We start from the raw sequence: 17,016 nt of genomic DNA on the forward strand, positions 1-17,016 counted from the left end.
TAATTTGTTTCATCTATTAGGGCTGTCGTAATGCACACTACTTAAAACAGTTGAGCAATTTCTTTCATATAAAAATTACAGTGAAATCAAGTATCAATTTTTTGTTAAATGAAATGGGTGTTGTACAATAACAAACTGGGTTCCTCCCTGTCCTTGGTAGATGTTGAGATATCTGCCACTCATGGTATACTAACTAGTTTATTTCAGTTAAGGAGAAATTATGTGTTAACTGCTAATCCCTCTTTGAACCAAGACATGTGTCTCTTCTCTGTGAAATATATGAAATACTTCTTGCAATGCTACTGGACATCCTCTTAATAAGCACTGCAGTTTATATGAAGATGTACTGTGACTAGAGTACCTGGGAAAGATTTACTGAGGCTTCCAGATCTGAAGGATCAGTGTCACATTACACAGATCAGCCAACTCCATCATGGGTTCTAGATGTGTCAAAGCAACCAGTAGAGGTAATGGACCAACACAACTGTAACAGTCTCACCACATGTTTGATTGCTTTGTTACTTCTTTCAGCCAAGACATCTCATAACTACAACATGTCTACCTGAGATTTTGCACTTCAATCCTCCAGTCAAAATATTCGGTAAAAAAAAGAGAAAACCTTTCAAGGCATTTAGCAAACTGAAACTGTTCATTACAAAACCATTACTACAGAGCAAAACTTAAGCTGGATTAGGTTCTTTATATTGATGCCAGACAATACTACACTCTTTCTTGATATATCTGACAATAAATGTTATCTTGATGATGATGAGAATAGGAGATGAATTTATTCAATGAGGTTTACAGAAGAAAATAATTCTTTAAGGTTTACAAGACTTCAGAATATACATTTTTTGATCAATAAAAACTGCAGTAAGAGCAGCAAAATTAAGTTAGAACTAAAGGTGATCAGGAGACTACATTATTTTCTTTACATTATGATACACTCAAAACTTTACATATCACAAAGTTCAAAATGCACAAATGTTGTGCTGTTGTACATAGGAAATCAGTAATCTAACTATGATAACATTTTTATATATTATGTGCTTAATATACATATCACTTTATGGTACTTTGGTTGTAATAATGCAATATATGTACTTGTATAAAAATTCCTTTTTCCAACAGCAACCCTATACACTCTTGACAATGTCAAGTTTATTATCTCTTAACTACCCACATGGCCAAATTATGTACAACTTGCATCAATCTAAACACAACAGAGTCCCTATATCTACAAACATCTTACATCTGTTAATCCCCTCCTTAAACTGATTTATCAGGCATCCAGATACTTGGACAATATTCTTAAGAAAATTTTCATTATATAACAACACATTCATTTTATACAACAGTCAACATGCCTTAACATAAAAGAAAGTGCACTTGTTGGCACATTTCTAGATAACAAGAACATTTAATTACAATTATGTATCTGAATGCACTATTATTTATAATTGCATGAGGCTGGGAGCTTCATAACTAGATGTTTACTTCCACTACTTAAAGTCTGTGGTTAGGTTTGTCCTGACATGGAAGATTGTAGTATTTTTCATTCTAACAATATTAGGCAAAACTAGTACCTCTACAAAGTTCAACAACTCAGCACTTAATGGTAGTGATGATGAGATGTTTCACTGGGAAGACCACTACTATAATACTGATATCATGCCACTGAAATACTGCTGTCTGAAATTTCTCACCAGCATCCGGGTAGTGTGGCTACTTGCAAAATGTACTGTATATATAAGTATGATTACATATTGAGAGAGAATGCAAGGACTACTTATGAGGGGGTGTGGGTACAATGCATGACTGGGTCTGTTCTGTGTCTGTTAGGGATATTCCTTTTTATATGACATTTAAACAATGTTGACTAACTGTCTCCCAGATATGAGGTACCATTCTAAATCATAACAATTTAACTAGTCATATGAGCTTACTACATACTTTCTCTGATTACATAGCACCAAACTTACACATCAGTTACTGTGATTTCCAATGGTGGAGCAAACTTCCAAGCATGCTGATATGCTGGAGTGACATTTTCATAAAATGATGTTTGGGAAACTGCTGCTGCTGGAGAGCATGTCATCTCCACCTTGTAAACTCCTGCTGTGAAGAATACAAGTCCACAGCAGTGCCTGAACTCTTCTCCTTCAGCAAGCTGAAATACATTAGAAAAGAAAAATTAATAGGAAATTTACAGAGAATGAGCTTTGACTTGTAAAAATGATCTCTCTGCGCTGAAACAGGAAGCTTGAGGAATGCATTTTTGGCAGTCTCATCCAATAAAAGCAGCAGGATCCTAACACTGAGAATTACAACAAAATGGGGGAATAAGTGTGCCAGTACAGGAATAAAGTAAAACATGAAAACACTAGGGAATGCGAGATAAATTATTACACTGACTAAAGGAGAGATGCATATGCTATCATCCAAAAGAAATAATATACCAAGATAAAGACAAATACTAATCTCCAATCAACAGGTCATTACCCTCTTCTATCTTTATACCTACAAAATTACTGCTGAGGAGAAAGTCACTTTAAATTAATTTCTGCTTCAACATGTATCATTTCTCCTGTTTTCTCCCCATCTGAAGCTGTTAATAAAAGCTTTTGCAGATCTTTCTAAATTCATATTTCCCATCCATCTTCTCATTTATCCTTCATCAATATCCTGATGTTATGCAGTGGTTATTGCAAATGATAACATTCTGGTTATTACACGTGATTCATTGAACAAGAGTGTCACCTGAGGAGTAGTCATCTTAGTGGCTCCTGTAGTGGTCATTTTTGCATCTAAACGGTAGTTGAGATGGCCGTTCTGATGATCTTGAAAGGCAGTAATCCGAAGACTGAGAGGAGGGAGGGGAGCTCCACTGGTATTGGTTATTCCAACTCTTAATTCTAAAGTCTGCCCAACCACACCACTATTTTCTGTTCCCCCAATTACATCTTGCCCATCTACTTGTACATCTGGAAAAGCAAAAAGATTCTTTTATCATTGGTATCAATTTGTCTAATACAGATAATTGGTGTTACTGGACACCTCTTGCTCATGGTTACACAGCGAGTGAAAAGTCACCTTTGGGGAGGCTGTATCATTGAAAATACAGTCTCATTAAAGAATTTCTAACTCCAAATGAGTCTACATTTCCCAGCTACTGGAAATAGTGCAGCTTTGGGCTGCATGGGCCTTTAGAAAGGATTTGGGTAACATCAGGACTCTCACAGAAATTGATAATGGACAATTATACAAAAAATCATAACAATGGGAAAAAGTGAGGATGCATAAAACCTTTAAAAACCAGACCAAAACTAGAAACAGATATTTCAGACTAATACAAGAAACAACATTCAAGTTTTTAGGAATATGAACTATGTAAGAAGACCTATGAAAAATGTTAAGCCTTTTGACCACAGTGAATTTGAAAAAGACCATAAAAGTGGCTGATATGAAGAGAGAAAATCAAAGATTAATAACAAACAAACCCAGTGGCAGATAAAAGAAAATAAAAGTAGACTGAGAAAAAAAATTCCATTTGAGTCAGTGTACTCCAAGCATGAGGTATATTGCCCATGGAATCATGGGGGTCAACACCCTCCTAAACCTCACTATTCCAGTAAGGATGCACCAGCCTTCATTCATTGTTTGTGAACCACCTTAGGTGTTAACAGCTGCTTGCTTGTTATTCAGGCCTGCTCTTGACCAATCAATGACTGCCAATGGGATGACATCATCAACCTAATCCCTTTCTACCACTCAAAGGTAACAAATATGTAGATCATGGGTGTCAACTCTAGGAGGCTATCAAAGATATGAAGAAATAATTTTTCAAAATAGGAGGGAAAGGAAGTGCAGGGTAAGAAAACCAGGAAAAATTCTTCATAGCATACCATTGTGAGGAGAAAAGGTTTTTAAATTTTTCAAAACCTACATTTCTCTCCTCTGCAGTCTGACCCACAAGTATAATAGCACACCCACATAAAGAGCATTAGAGCATATCCACTTCAAGGACAAGAAGTCAGAGTAAAACTTTCATACATGACTAAACACAAGTGAAAAACAAAATGCCTTAAACGGTAAATGGTGGAACACTGGAATCCAACCTTCCTCAAGGAGGAATCCCCAAAGGCACCGAGGGTAGGTAGATTTGGAACGTCAAAAGGGGTGCCATCTGATGAAAGTAGAAGCAGAGTGACAAAAACCTGTCTCTTTATTTTCTCTAATCAATTATTTCTGAGGAAGGCCAAGGTAGAGGCCATCTTCTCACATCATGTGTTCTAGCATATACCCAGGCTGAGCAAATAAAATGAGTTCCTCAAACAAAGTTGAAATATTTCTCACAAAGAGGAGTTTCAAGGACAAGGGTGCACACTAATGATCCCCATGGTAAAGTCTAATGAAAATTTCTCTGAGACTGAACTGGGCAAGGGCTATTTCTATGTTCAATCATTTCATTCTTTGCCAGAAAAGGGGGTTTAGATTTAACTTAATAAGAAATTTTCATTGTAGACAAAAAGATACTGTCTCTGGAAATTGTGTCCAATTCATTAACTCTAATCACTGAGTCCAAGAGCCCAAGGCTAAAAAATGGTTAAAAAGTCTACAAAAGATATTTAAGAGCTACACTGCAGGAAAACTAATAGACTGTAAAAGGTTTAAGAATATTCAAAACTTGTGATTGAGCTGCATGTGGAATACCAAGACTGTTCTTGTGAGGCACTCTTATGAGAGGCATTAGTTTTACTAGCCTTGTTCTTGTGCTAAAGGCTAGAGAACTTTGAACACAAGGCTTAGGCCCTTCTCAAACATCAGATTCTTCAAAGAAGACATTGATGTCTATCAGACCAATCGGTAATAACATGGGAAGAAGGGCAAATGCTACGTTAAAGTTCATGTGTTAGGTGTTCTCCAAAACTCTACCTGTGGAAGTGTTTGAAAAAATCCATACATATAAATTCCAGATTCTAGAACTTGAGGCTGGGGTCCAGTAAAAACTGAATTAATGTAGAAAAACCCAATATAAAGGCTAAGGTGAACGGCACAGCTGAAGGAGTCTCTGGTACCAAGGTTGTTTGTCCCACCTGGGGGCCATCAGCATTACTAAGCCCTGAAAACTGCATTAAAACCTTCCTCAATGATGAAATAGGTTGAAGATAAATCTGGTGCTAAATTTCTAATCTATACACAAAGCATCTGTTGCACCTGCTCCTGCACCTAACACTAGAGAGATATGAGTGGGGTAAACCATGGAAAGGTCTGTGGGGCCTGGATGTGGAAAGGGAGCTGTGGTTTCAGTGCATTACAGATGACTGCCAGAGACTGAGTGTGAACAAAAGTGGCCTTTTTTTTGTCTGTTCCTGGTGTTGCCTCGCTAGAGGGGGGAATGCTATTTCTTATGTGGCAGGGTGGCAACAGGAATGGATGGATATGTACATGTGTATATATGTATAGGTCTATGTATGTATATGTATGTATATGCTGAAAAGTATTGGTATGTTTGTATGTGTATGTGCGTGTGTGGGCGTTTATGTATGTACATGTGTATGTGAATGGGTTGGGCCATTTCTCAACTCTTTTCTTGCGCTACCTCAATAATGCAGGAGATGGCAGTTAAAAGTAATAAAAGAAAATAATAAAAATAATAATAATAATAATAATAATAATAATAATAATAATAATAATAATAATAATAATAATAATAATTTTTATTATTATCATTCTTTCTCCCCTATCCCTGGGGATACGGGAGAAATAATACTTCCCACGCATTCCTAACTTGTCGTAGAAGGCTACTAAAGGGGACGGGAGCGGGGTGCCAGAGACCCTCCCCTCCTTGTATTTTAACTGTGGAAGGTATTAAGAATATATGGTGTGGGAGGAAAGTTGTTAGAAGCAGTGAAAAGTTTTTATCGAGGATGTAAGGCATGTGTACGTGTAGGAAGAGAGGAAAGTGATTGGTTCTCAGTGAATGTAGGTTTGCGGCAGGGGTGTGTGATGTCTCCATTGTTGTTTAATTTGTTTATGGATGGGGTTGTTAGGGAGGTAAATGCAAGAGTTTTGGAAAGAGGGGCAAGTATGAAGTCTGTTGGGGATGAGAGAGCTTGGGAAGTGAGTCAGTTGTTGTTCGCTGATGATACAGCGCTGGTGGCTGATTCATGTGAGAAACTGCAGAAGCTGGTGACTGAGTTTGGTAAAGTGTGTGGAAGAAGAAAGTTAAGAGTAAATGTGAATAAGAGCAAGGTTATTAGGTACAGTAGGGTTGAGGGTCAAGTCAATTGGGAGGTGAGTATGAATGGAGAAAAACTGGAGGAAGTGAAGTGTTTTAGATATCTGGGAGTGGATCTGGCAGCGGATGGAAACATGGAAGCGGAAGTGGATCATAGGGTGGGGGAGGGGGCGAAAATTCTGGGGGCCCTGAAGAATGTGTGGAAGTCGAGAACATTATCTCGGAAAGCAAAAATGGGTATGTTTGAAGGAATAGTGGTTCCAACAATGTTGTATGGTTGCGAGGCGTGGGCTATGGATAGAGTTGTGCGCAGGAGGATGGATGTGCTGGAAATGATATGTTTGAGGACAATGTGTGGTGTGAGGTGGTTTGATCGAGTGAGCAACGTAAGGGTAAGAGAGATGTGTGGAAATAAAAAGAGCATGGTTGAGAGAGCAGAAGAGGGTGTTTTGAAGTGGTTTGGGCACATGGAGAGAATGAGTGAGGAAAGATTGACCAAGAGGATATATGTGTCGGAGGTGGAGGGAACAAGGAGAAGAGGGAGACCAAATTGGAGGTGGAAAGATGGAGTGAAAAAGATTTTGTGTGATCGGGGCCTGAACATGCAGGAGGGTGAGAGGAGGGCAAGGAATAGAGTGAATTGGAGCGATGTGGTATACCGGGGTTGACGTGCTGTCAGTGGATTGAATCAAGGCATGTGAAGCGTCTGGGGTAAACCATGGAAAGCTGTGTAGGTATGTATATTTGCGTGTGTGGACGTATGTATATACATGTGTATGGGGGGGTTTGGGCCATTTTTTTCGTCTGTTTCCTTGCGCTACCTCGCAAACGCGGGAGACAGCGACAAAGTATAAAAAAAAGAAAAAAAAAAGGGGAAACATAAGGAGTCACGCAAGGAGTGCTCATCCTCCTCGAAGGCTCAGATTGGGATGTCTAAATGTGTGTGGATGTAACCAAGATGAGAAAAAAGGAGAGATAGGTAGTATCTTTGAGGAAAGGAACCTCGATGTTTTGGCTCTGAGTGAAACGAAGCTCAAGAGTAAAGGGGAAGAGTGGTTTGCGAATGTCTTGGGAGTAAAGTCAGGGGTTAGTGAGAAGACGAGAGCAAGGGAATGAGTAGCACTACTCCTGAAACAGGAGTTGTGGGAGTATGTGATAGAGTGTAAAAAAGTAAATTCTAGATTGATATGGGTAAAACTGAAAGTTGATGGAGAGAGATGGGTGATTATTGGTGCATATGCACCTGGGCATGAGAAGAAAGATCATGAGAGGCAAGTCTTTTGGGAGCAGCTGAATCAGTGTGTTAGTGATTTTGGTGCACAATACCGGGTTATAGTGATGGGTAGTGATTTTGGTGCACAATACCGGGTTATAGTGATGGGTGATCTGAATGCAAAGGTGAGTAATGTGGCAGTTGAGGGAATAATTGGTATACATGGGGTGTTCAGTGTTGTAAGTGGAAATGGTGAAGAGCTTGTAGATTTATGTGCTGAAAAAGTACTGGTGATTGGGAATACCTGGTTTAAAAAAGCGAGATATACATAAGTATACATATGTAAATAGGAGAAATGGCCAGAGAGCGTTGTTGGATTATGTGTTAATTGATAGGCGTGCGAAAGAGAGACTATTGGATGTTAATGTGCTGAGAGGTGCAACTGGAGGGATGTCTGATCATTATCTTGTGGAGGCGAAGGTGAAGATTTGTAGGGGTTTTCAAAAAAGAAGAGAGAATGTTGGGGTGAAGAGAGTGGTGAGAGTAAGTGAGCTTGGGAAGGAGACTTGTGTGAGGAAGTACCAGGAAAGACTGAGTACAGAATGGAAAAAGGTGAGAAGAAAGGAGGTAAGAGGAGTGGGGGAGGAATGGGACATATTTAGGGAAGCTTATGGCATGAGAAGAGTGGGAGGTGGGTTAATTAGAAAGGGTAGTGAGTAGTGGGATGAAGAAGTAAGATTATTGGTGAAAGAGAAGAGAGAGGCATTTGGACAATTCTTGCAGGGAAAAAATGCAAATGACTGGGAGATGTATAAAAGAAAGAGGCAGGAGGTCAAGAGAAAGGTGCAAAAGGTGAAAAAGAGGGCAAATGAGAGATGGGGTGAGAGAATATCATTAGATTTTAGGGAGAATAAAAAGATGTTTTGAAAGGAGGTAAATAAAGTGCGTAAGACAAGGGAGCAAATGGGAACTTCAGTGAAGGGGGCTAATGGGGAGGTGATAACAAGTAGTGGTGATGTGAGAAGGAGATGGAGCGAGTATTTTGAAGGTTTGTTGAATGTATTTGATGATAGAGTGGCAGATATAGGATGTTTTGGTCGAGGTGATGTGCAAAGTGAGAGGGTTAGGGAAAATGATTTGGTAAACAGAGAAGAGGTAGTAAAAGCTTTGCAGAAGATGAAAGCCAGCAAGGCAGTGGGTTTCGATGGTATTGCAGTGGAATTTATTAAAAAACGGGGTGACTGTATTGTTGACTGGTTGGTAAGGTTATTTAATGTATGTATGATTCATGGTGAGGTGCCTGAGGATTGGCAGAATGCTTGCATAGTGCCATTGTACAAAGGCAAAGGGATAAGAGTGAGTGCTCAAATTACAGAGGTATAAGTTTGTTGAGTATTCCTGGTAAATTATATGGGAGGGTACTGACTGAGAGGGTGAAGGCATGTACAGAGCATCAGATTGGGGAATACTAGTGTGATTTCAGAAGTGGTAGAGGATGTGTGGATCAGGTGTTTGCTTTGAAGAATGTATGTGAGAAATACTTAGAAAAGCAAATGGATTTGTATGTAGCATTTATGGATCTGGAGAAGGCATATGATAGAGTTGATAGAGATGCTCTGTGGAAGGTATTAAGAATATATGGTGTGGGAGGCAATTTGTTATAGTGAAAAGTTTTTATCGAGGATGTAAGGCATGTGTACGTGTAGGAAGAGAGGAAAGTGATTGGTTCTCAGTGAATGTACGTTTGCGGCAGGGGTGTGTGATGTCTCCATGGTTGTTTAATTTGTTTATGGATGAGGTTGTTAGGGAGGTGAATGCAAGAGTTTTGGGAAGAGGGGCAAGTATGAAGTCTGTTGTGGATGAGAGAGCTTCGGAAGTGAGTCAGTTGTTGTTCGCTGATGATACAGCACTGGTGGCTTATTCATGTGAGAAACTGCAGAAGCTGGTGACTGAGTTTGGTAAAGTGTGTGAAAGAAGAAAGTTAAGAGTAAATGTGAATAAGAGCAAGGTTATTAGGTACAGTAGGGTTGAGGGTCAAGTCAATTGGGAGGGAAGTTTGAATGGAGAGAAACTGGAGGAAGTAAAGTGTTTTAGATATCTGGGAGTGGATCTGGCAGCGGATGGAACCATGGAAGTGGAAGTGAATCATACGGTGGGGGAGGGGGCGAAAATTCTGGGAGCCTTGAAGAATGTTTGGAAGTTGAGAACATTATCGCGGAAAGCAAAAATGGGTATGTTTGAAGGAACAGTGGTTCCAACAATGCTGTATGGCTGCGAGGCATGGGCTATGGATAGAGTTGTGTGCAGGAGGGTGGATGTGCTGGAAATGAGATGTTTGAGGACAATATGTGGTGTGAGGTGGTTTGATCGAGTAAGTAATGTAAGGGTATGAGAGATGTGTGGAAATAAAAAGATTGTGGTTGGGAGAGCAGAAGAGGGTCTTTTGAAATGGTTTGGTCACATGGAGAGAATGAGTGAAGAAAGATTGACCAAGAGGATATATGTGTCTGAGGTGGAGGGAACGAGAAGAAGTGGGAGACCAAATTGGAGGTGGAAAGATGGAGTGAAAAATATTTTGAGTGATCGGGGACTGAACATGCTGGAGGGTGAAAGGGTGCAAGGAATAGAGTGAATTGGAACGATGTGCTATACCGGGGTCGATGTGCTGTCAATGGATTGAACCAGGGCATGTGAAGCGTTTGGGGTAAACCATGGAAAGTTCTGGGGGGGGCTGGATGTGTAAAGGGAGCTGTGGTTTCAGTGCATTATTACATGACAGCTAGAGACTGAGTGTGAACGAATGGGGCCTTTGTTGTCTTTTCCTAGCACTACCCCTGCACACATGGGGGGGAGGGTGCTGTTATTCCATGTGTGGCAGGGTGGCGATAGGAACGAATAAAGGCAGACAGTATGAATTATGTACATGGGTATATATGTATATGTCTGTGTGGGTATATATGTACACATTGAGATGTATAGGTATGTATAATTGCGTGTGTGGATGTGTATGTATATACATGTGTATGTGGGTGGGTTGGGCCATTCTTTCATCTGTTTTCTTGTACTACCTCGCTAACGCGGGAGACAGCGACAAAGCAAAATAAATAGATGAAAATAAATAAATGAATAATAATAATAATAATACCTGTGGATAGGGGAGTAAGAATACCTCCCACGCATTCCTCATGTGTCGTAGAAGGTGACTAATGGGGACGGGAGCAGGGGCCTGGAAACCCTCCCCTCCTTGTATTTTAACTTTCTAAAAGGGGAAACATAAGAAGGAGTCACGTGGGGAGTGTTCATCCTCCTCGAAGGCTCAGATTGGGGTGTCTAAATGTGTGTGGATGTAACAAAGATGAGAAAAAAGGAGAGATAGGTAGTATGTTTGAGGAGAGGAACCTGGATATTTTGGCTCTGAGTGAAATGAAGCTCAAGGGTAAAGGGGAAGAGTGGTCTGGGAATGTCTTGGGAGTAAAGTCAGGGGTTAGTGAGAGGACAAGAGCAAGGGAAGGAGTAGCACTACTCCTGAAATGAGAGTGCTGGGAGTATGTGATAGAGTGTAAGAAAGTAAACTCTAGATTGATATGGGTAAAACTGAAAGTGGATGGAGAGAGATGGGTGATTATTGGTGCATATGCACATGGGCATGAGAAGAAAGATCATGAGAGGCAAGTGTTTTGGGAGCAGATGAGTGAGTGTGTTAGTAGTTGTGATGCACGAGACCGGGTTATAGTGATGGGTGATTTGAATGCAAAGGTGAGTAATGTGGCAGTTGAGGGAATAATTGGTGTACATGGGGTGTTCAGTGTTGTAAATGGAAATGGTTAGGAGCTTGTAGATTTATGTGCTGAAAAAGGACTGATGATTGGGAATACTTGGTCTAAAAAGAGAGAGATACATAAGTATACATATGTAAGTAGGAGAGATGGCCAGAGAGCATTATTGGATTACATGTTAATTGATAGGCGCGCAAAAGCGAGAGTTTTGCATGTTAATGTGCTGAGAGGTGCAACTGGAGGGATGTCTGATCATTATCTTCTGGAGGCTAAGGTGAAGATTTGTTGAGGTTTTCAGAAAAGAAGAGAGAATGTTGGGGTGAAAAGAGTGGTGAGAGTAAGTGAACTTGGGAAGGAGACTTGTGTGAGGAACTACCAGGAGAGAATGAGTACAGAATAGAAAAACGTGAGATCAAAGGACATAAGGGGAGTGGGGGAGGAATGGGATGAATTTAGAGAAGCAGTGATGGCTTGTGCAAAAGATGCTTGTGGCATGAGAAACGTGGGAGGTGGGCAGATTAGAAAGGGTAGTGAGTGGTGGGATGAAGAAGGAAGATTACAAGTGAAAGAGAAGAAAGAGGCATTTGGACAATTTTTGCAGGGAAAAATGCAAATGACTGGGAGATGTATAAAAGAAAGAGACAGGAGGTCAAGAGAAAGGTGCAAGAGGTGAAAAAGAGGGCAAATGAGAGTTGGGGTGAGAGAGTATCATTAAATTTTAGGGAGAATAAAAAGATGTTTCGTAAGGAGGTAAATAAAGTGCATAAGACAAGGGAACAAATGGGAACTTCAGTGAAGGGGGCAAATGGGGAGGTGATAACAAGTAGTGGTGATGTGAGAAGGAGATGGAGTGAGTATATTGAAGGTTTGTTGAATGTGTTTCATGATACAGTGGCAGATATAGGGTGTTTTGGTCGAGGTGGTGTGCAAAGTTAGAGGCTTAGGGAAAATGATTTGGTAAACAGAGAAGAGGTAGTAAAAGCTTTGCGGAAGATGAAAGCCAGCAACTCAGCAGGTTTGGATGGTATTGCAGTGGAATTTATTAAAAAAGGGGGTGACTGTATTGTTGACTAGTTGGTAAGGTTATTTAATGCATGTATGATTCATGGTGAGGTGCCTGAGGATTGGCGGAATGTTTGCATAGTGCCATTGTACAAAGGCAAAGGGGATAAGAGTGAGTGCTCAAATTACAGAGGTATAAGTTTGTTGAGTATTCCTGGGAAATTATATGGGAGGGTACTGATTGAGAGGGTGAAGGCATGTGCAGAGCATCAGATTGGGGAAGAGCAGTGTGGTTTCAGAAGTGGTAGAGGATGTGTGGATCAGGTGTTTGCTTTGAAGAATGTATGTGAGAAATACTTAGAAAAACAAATGGATTTGTATGTAGCATTTATGGATCTGGAGAAGGCATATGACAGAGTTGATAGGGATGCTCTGTGGAAGGTATTAAGAATATATGGTGTGGGAGGCAAGTTGTTAGAAGCAGTGAAAAGTTTTTATCGAGGATGTAAGGCATGTGTACGTGTAGGAAGAGAGGAAAGTGATTGGTTCTCAGTGAATGTAGGTTTGCGGCAGGGGTGTGTGATGTCTCCATGGTTGTTTAATTTGTTTATGGATGAGGTTGTTAGGGAGGTGAATGCAAGAGTTTTGAAAGAGGGGCAAGTATGCAGTCTGTTGTGGATGAAAGAGCTTGGGAAGTGAGTCGTTTGTTGTTTGCTGATGATACAACGCTGGTGGCTGATTCATGTGAGAAACTGCAGAAGCTGGTGACTGAGTTTGGTAAAGTGTGTGAAAGAAGAAAGTTGAGAGTAAATGTGAATAAGGGCAAGGTTATTAGGTACAGTAGGGTTGAGGGTCAAGTCAGTTGGGAGGTAAGTTTGAATGGAGAAAAACTGGAGGAAGTGAAGTGTTTTAGATATCTGGGAGTGGATTTGGCAGTGGATGGAACAATGGAAGCGGAAGTGAATCATACGCTGAAGGAGGGGGCAAAAATTCTGGGAGCCTTGAAGAATGTGTGGAAGTCAAAAACATTATCTCGGAAAGCAAAAATGGGTATGTTTGAAGGAATAGTGGTCCAACGATGTTGTATGGTTGCGAGGCGTGGGCTATGGATAGTTGTGCGCAGGAGGGTGGATGTGCTGGAAGTGAGATGTTTGAGGACATTATGTGGTGTGAGGTGGTTTGATCCAGTAAGTAATAATAGGATAAGAGAGCTGTGTGGTAATAAAAAGACTGTGGTTGAGAGAGCAGAAGAGGGTGTTTTGAAATGGTTTGGTCACATGGAGAGAATGAATGAGGAGAGACTGACCAAGAGGATATATGTGTCAGAGGTGGAGGGAACGAGGAGAAGTGGAAGACCAAATTGGAGGTGGAAAGATGGAGTGAAAAAGACTTTGAGTGATTGGGGCCTGAACATGCAGGAGGGGGAAAGGTGTGCAAGGAATAGAGTGAATTGGAACGATGTGGTATACCGGGGTCGACATGCTGTCAATGGATTGAACCAGGGCATGTGAAGCGTCTGGGGTAAACCATATAATATATATATATATATATATATATATATATATATATATATATATATATATATATATATATATTCTTTTTTTTTTTTGCTTTGTCGCTGTCTCCCGCGTTTGCGAGGTAGTGCAAGGAAACAGACGAAAGAAATGGCCCAACCCACCCCCATACACATGTATATACATACACGTCCACACACGCAAATATACATACCTACACAGCTTTCCATGGTTTACCCCAGACGCTTCACATGCCCTGATTCAATCCACTGACAGCACGTCAACCCCGGTATACCACATCAATCCAATTCACTCTATTCCTTGCCCTCCTTTCACCCTCCTGCATGTATAGGCCCCGATCACACAAAATCTTTTTCACTCCATCTTTCCACCTCCAATTTGGTCTCCCACTTCTCCTCGTTCCCTCCACCTCAGACACATATATCCTCTTGGTCAATCTTTCCTCACTCATTCTCTCCATGTGCCCAAACCATTTCAAAACACCCTCTTCTGCTCTCTCAACCACGCTCTTTTTATTTCCACTTACTCGATCAAACCACCTCACACCACACATTGTCCTCAAACATCTCATTTCCAGCACATCCATCCTCCTGTGCACAACTCTATCCATAGCCCACGCCTCGCAACCATACAACATTGTTGGAACCACTATTCCTTCAAACATACCCATTTTTGCTTTCCAAGATAATGTTCTCGACTTCCACACATTCTTCAAGGCTCCCAGGATTTTCGCCCCCTCCCCCACCCTATGACCACTTCCGCTTCCATGGTTCCATCCGCTGCCAGATCCACTCCCAGATCTCTAAAACACTTTACTTCCTCCAGTTTTGCTCCATTCAAACTTACCTCCCAATTGACTTGACCCTCAACCCTACTGTACCTAATAACCTTGCTCTTATTCACATTTACTCTTAACTTTCTTCTTTCACACACTTTACCACACACTTTTTCTTTTTTCTTTCATACTATTCGCCATTTCCCAAGTTAGCGAGGTAGCATTAAGAACAGAGGACTGGGCCTTTGAGGGAATATCCTCACCTGGTCCCCTTCTCTGTTCCTTCTTTTGGAAAATTAAAAAAAAACAAGATGGGAGGCTATCGAGCCCCCCCACTCCCTTCCCTTTTAGCCGCCTTCTACGAAACGCAGGGAATACGTGGGAAGTATTTTTTCTCCCCTATCCCCTATATATTCATATTCATGTATCATACTTTGTCGCTGTCTCCCACGTTAGCAAGGTAGCGCAAGGAAACAGATGAGAGAATGGCCCACATCCACATCCACAGACGCACATATACATACTTATAAATTTCAATGTATACATATATATACTGTTACGAACACGTGTGTGTGCCCACATGCTCGTATATATGTGTATGGTGTGTCTCTGTATGTGGTGTGCCTTGGTGTAGGGTGTGATTGGTATCGGCTCGGATCTCACTTCCCTGACCATGTTAATTGCCTTAGTAATTATGTTTTGAAGCAGATGTTGACCAGTCCTCTAGCACCCAAACCCTTGTCAACGGCATCAGGTCAAGGCGTGGGGCCAGCTGCGGGGTATGTCATCCCGTACGTTCGCTGCTGCCATGGACAAAGGAACAAAGGAATTTGAATCCACGCCATATGTAGGCCGGACCTTAAGCCTCCTTCAGCCAATCACGTCAAGATGAGGGCGTGACAATCAGTCTTTTGACCTATCAAGGGCAATTGTGTCATTCTGACCTATTGTAGAATTAGGTGGCGGGTCAAGGCGTGGCTAGCTGTTCCTGCCTTGCTGATCCTTCACTTAAAAGGCTCAGACGATCGTCTGGGAGTTGATTCCTTCACCAGTCCCGAGCCCAGCAAGGTAATGTAGGATTTCCCTGTCTCGAACCCTGTAGCCACCACTGCCCTAGTTTGTAAGATGTTACTGTGTCACGTCAGGTTTAGCTAAGTGTAACGATGAGGTTTACTGTGTCACATCAGGTTTAGCTAAGTGTAACGATGATGTTTACTGTGTCACGTCAAGTTTAACTAAGTGTAACGATGATGTTTACTGTGTCACGTCAGGTTTAGCTAAGTGTAACGATGATGTTTACTGTGTCACGTCAGGTTTAGCTAAGTGTAATGATGATGTTTACTGTGTCACGTCAGGTTAAGCTAAGTGTAACGATGATGTTTACTGTGTCACGTCAGGTCTAACTAAGTGTAATGTTATTGAACAAAGGGTCACAAAGGAAAGAGATCTCCTGGTTTGAAATCTTATCTGGAATGTTAACTCATGTTAAATGTTAAACTCATGTTCAGTGTTAACATAAATGATTCATGCCTGATTTATGTGTTCACCTTGTACATTTGAATTCTTTCATTATAAGTAATTCTAACCTTGGTGTTTGTTTTAATCCCATAACGTTGTGTTTGTTTTAATCCCATAATGTTAAGATAGCGTTATCCTGAACTGTGCAATATAACAAATCTAACGTCCTTGCAAAGATAAGGATCAATATAGTATTTGTAACATATATATGTTACTGGCGACCTTGCTCGAATAAGCACTGAGTTCGTAACAAAACATACAGAGACATATACATATATACATATGTAAATAATTCATACTTGCTGCCTTTATTTATTCCCCTCCCCACCCCACCACACATGAAATGGCACACCCCCCTCTCCCCACATGTGCTCGAGGTAGCACTAGGAAAAGAAAACAAAGACCACATTCGTTCACACTCAATCAGTCTCTAGCTGTCATGTGTAATGCACTGAAACCACAGCTCCCTTTCCACATCCAGGCCCCACAAAACTTTCTGAGGTTTACCCCAGACACTTCACATGCCCTGGTTCAATCCACTGACAGTACATCAACCCCGGTATACCACATTGTTCTAAATCACTATGTTCCTTGCAAGCCTTTCACCCTCCTGCATGTTCAGGAACACATCGCTCAAAATTTTTTCACTCCATCCTTCCACCTCCAATTTGGTCTCCCACTTCTCCTTCTTCCCTCCTCCTCTGACACATATATCCTCTTGGTCAATCTTTCCTCACTCATTCTCTCCATGTGACCAAACCATTTCAAAACACCCTCCTCTGCTCTACCAACCACACTCCTCTTATTACCACATATCTCTCTTACCCTTTCATTACTTACTCAATCAAACCACCTCACACCACATATTGTCCTCAAACATCTCATTTCCAACACATCCACTATCCTCCCCACAACTCTATCTACAGCCCATTCTGCTTTCCAAGATAATATTCTCA

General features: G+C 41.0%; 1 protein-coding gene across 1 annotated transcript in view; it reads right to left on the bottom strand.

Annotated features, from left to right (window-relative positions):
* Nucleotides 1–1,830: 1,830 nt before the first annotated feature.
* The window catches only part of LOC139750625 (protein brunelleschi-like), a gene marked incomplete at its 5' end in the record, with an annotated part of 205,178 nt that continues 189,992 nt past the window's right edge, over nt 1,831–17,016 (bottom strand). The window contains 2 exons of the mRNA XM_071665300.1: nt 1,831–2,170; nt 2,761–2,984. Coding sequence (XP_071521401.1) covers nt 1,979–2,170; nt 2,761–2,984 — 416 coding nt within the window. The remainder of the gene's footprint in view (nt 2,171–2,760; nt 2,985–17,016) is intronic.

This window comes from Panulirus ornatus, chromosome 10 (assembly GCF_036320965.1).
Source record: "Panulirus ornatus isolate Po-2019 chromosome 10, ASM3632096v1, whole genome shotgun sequence".
NCBI classification, from domain to species: domain Eukaryota; kingdom Metazoa; phylum Arthropoda; class Malacostraca; order Decapoda; family Palinuridae; genus Panulirus; species Panulirus ornatus.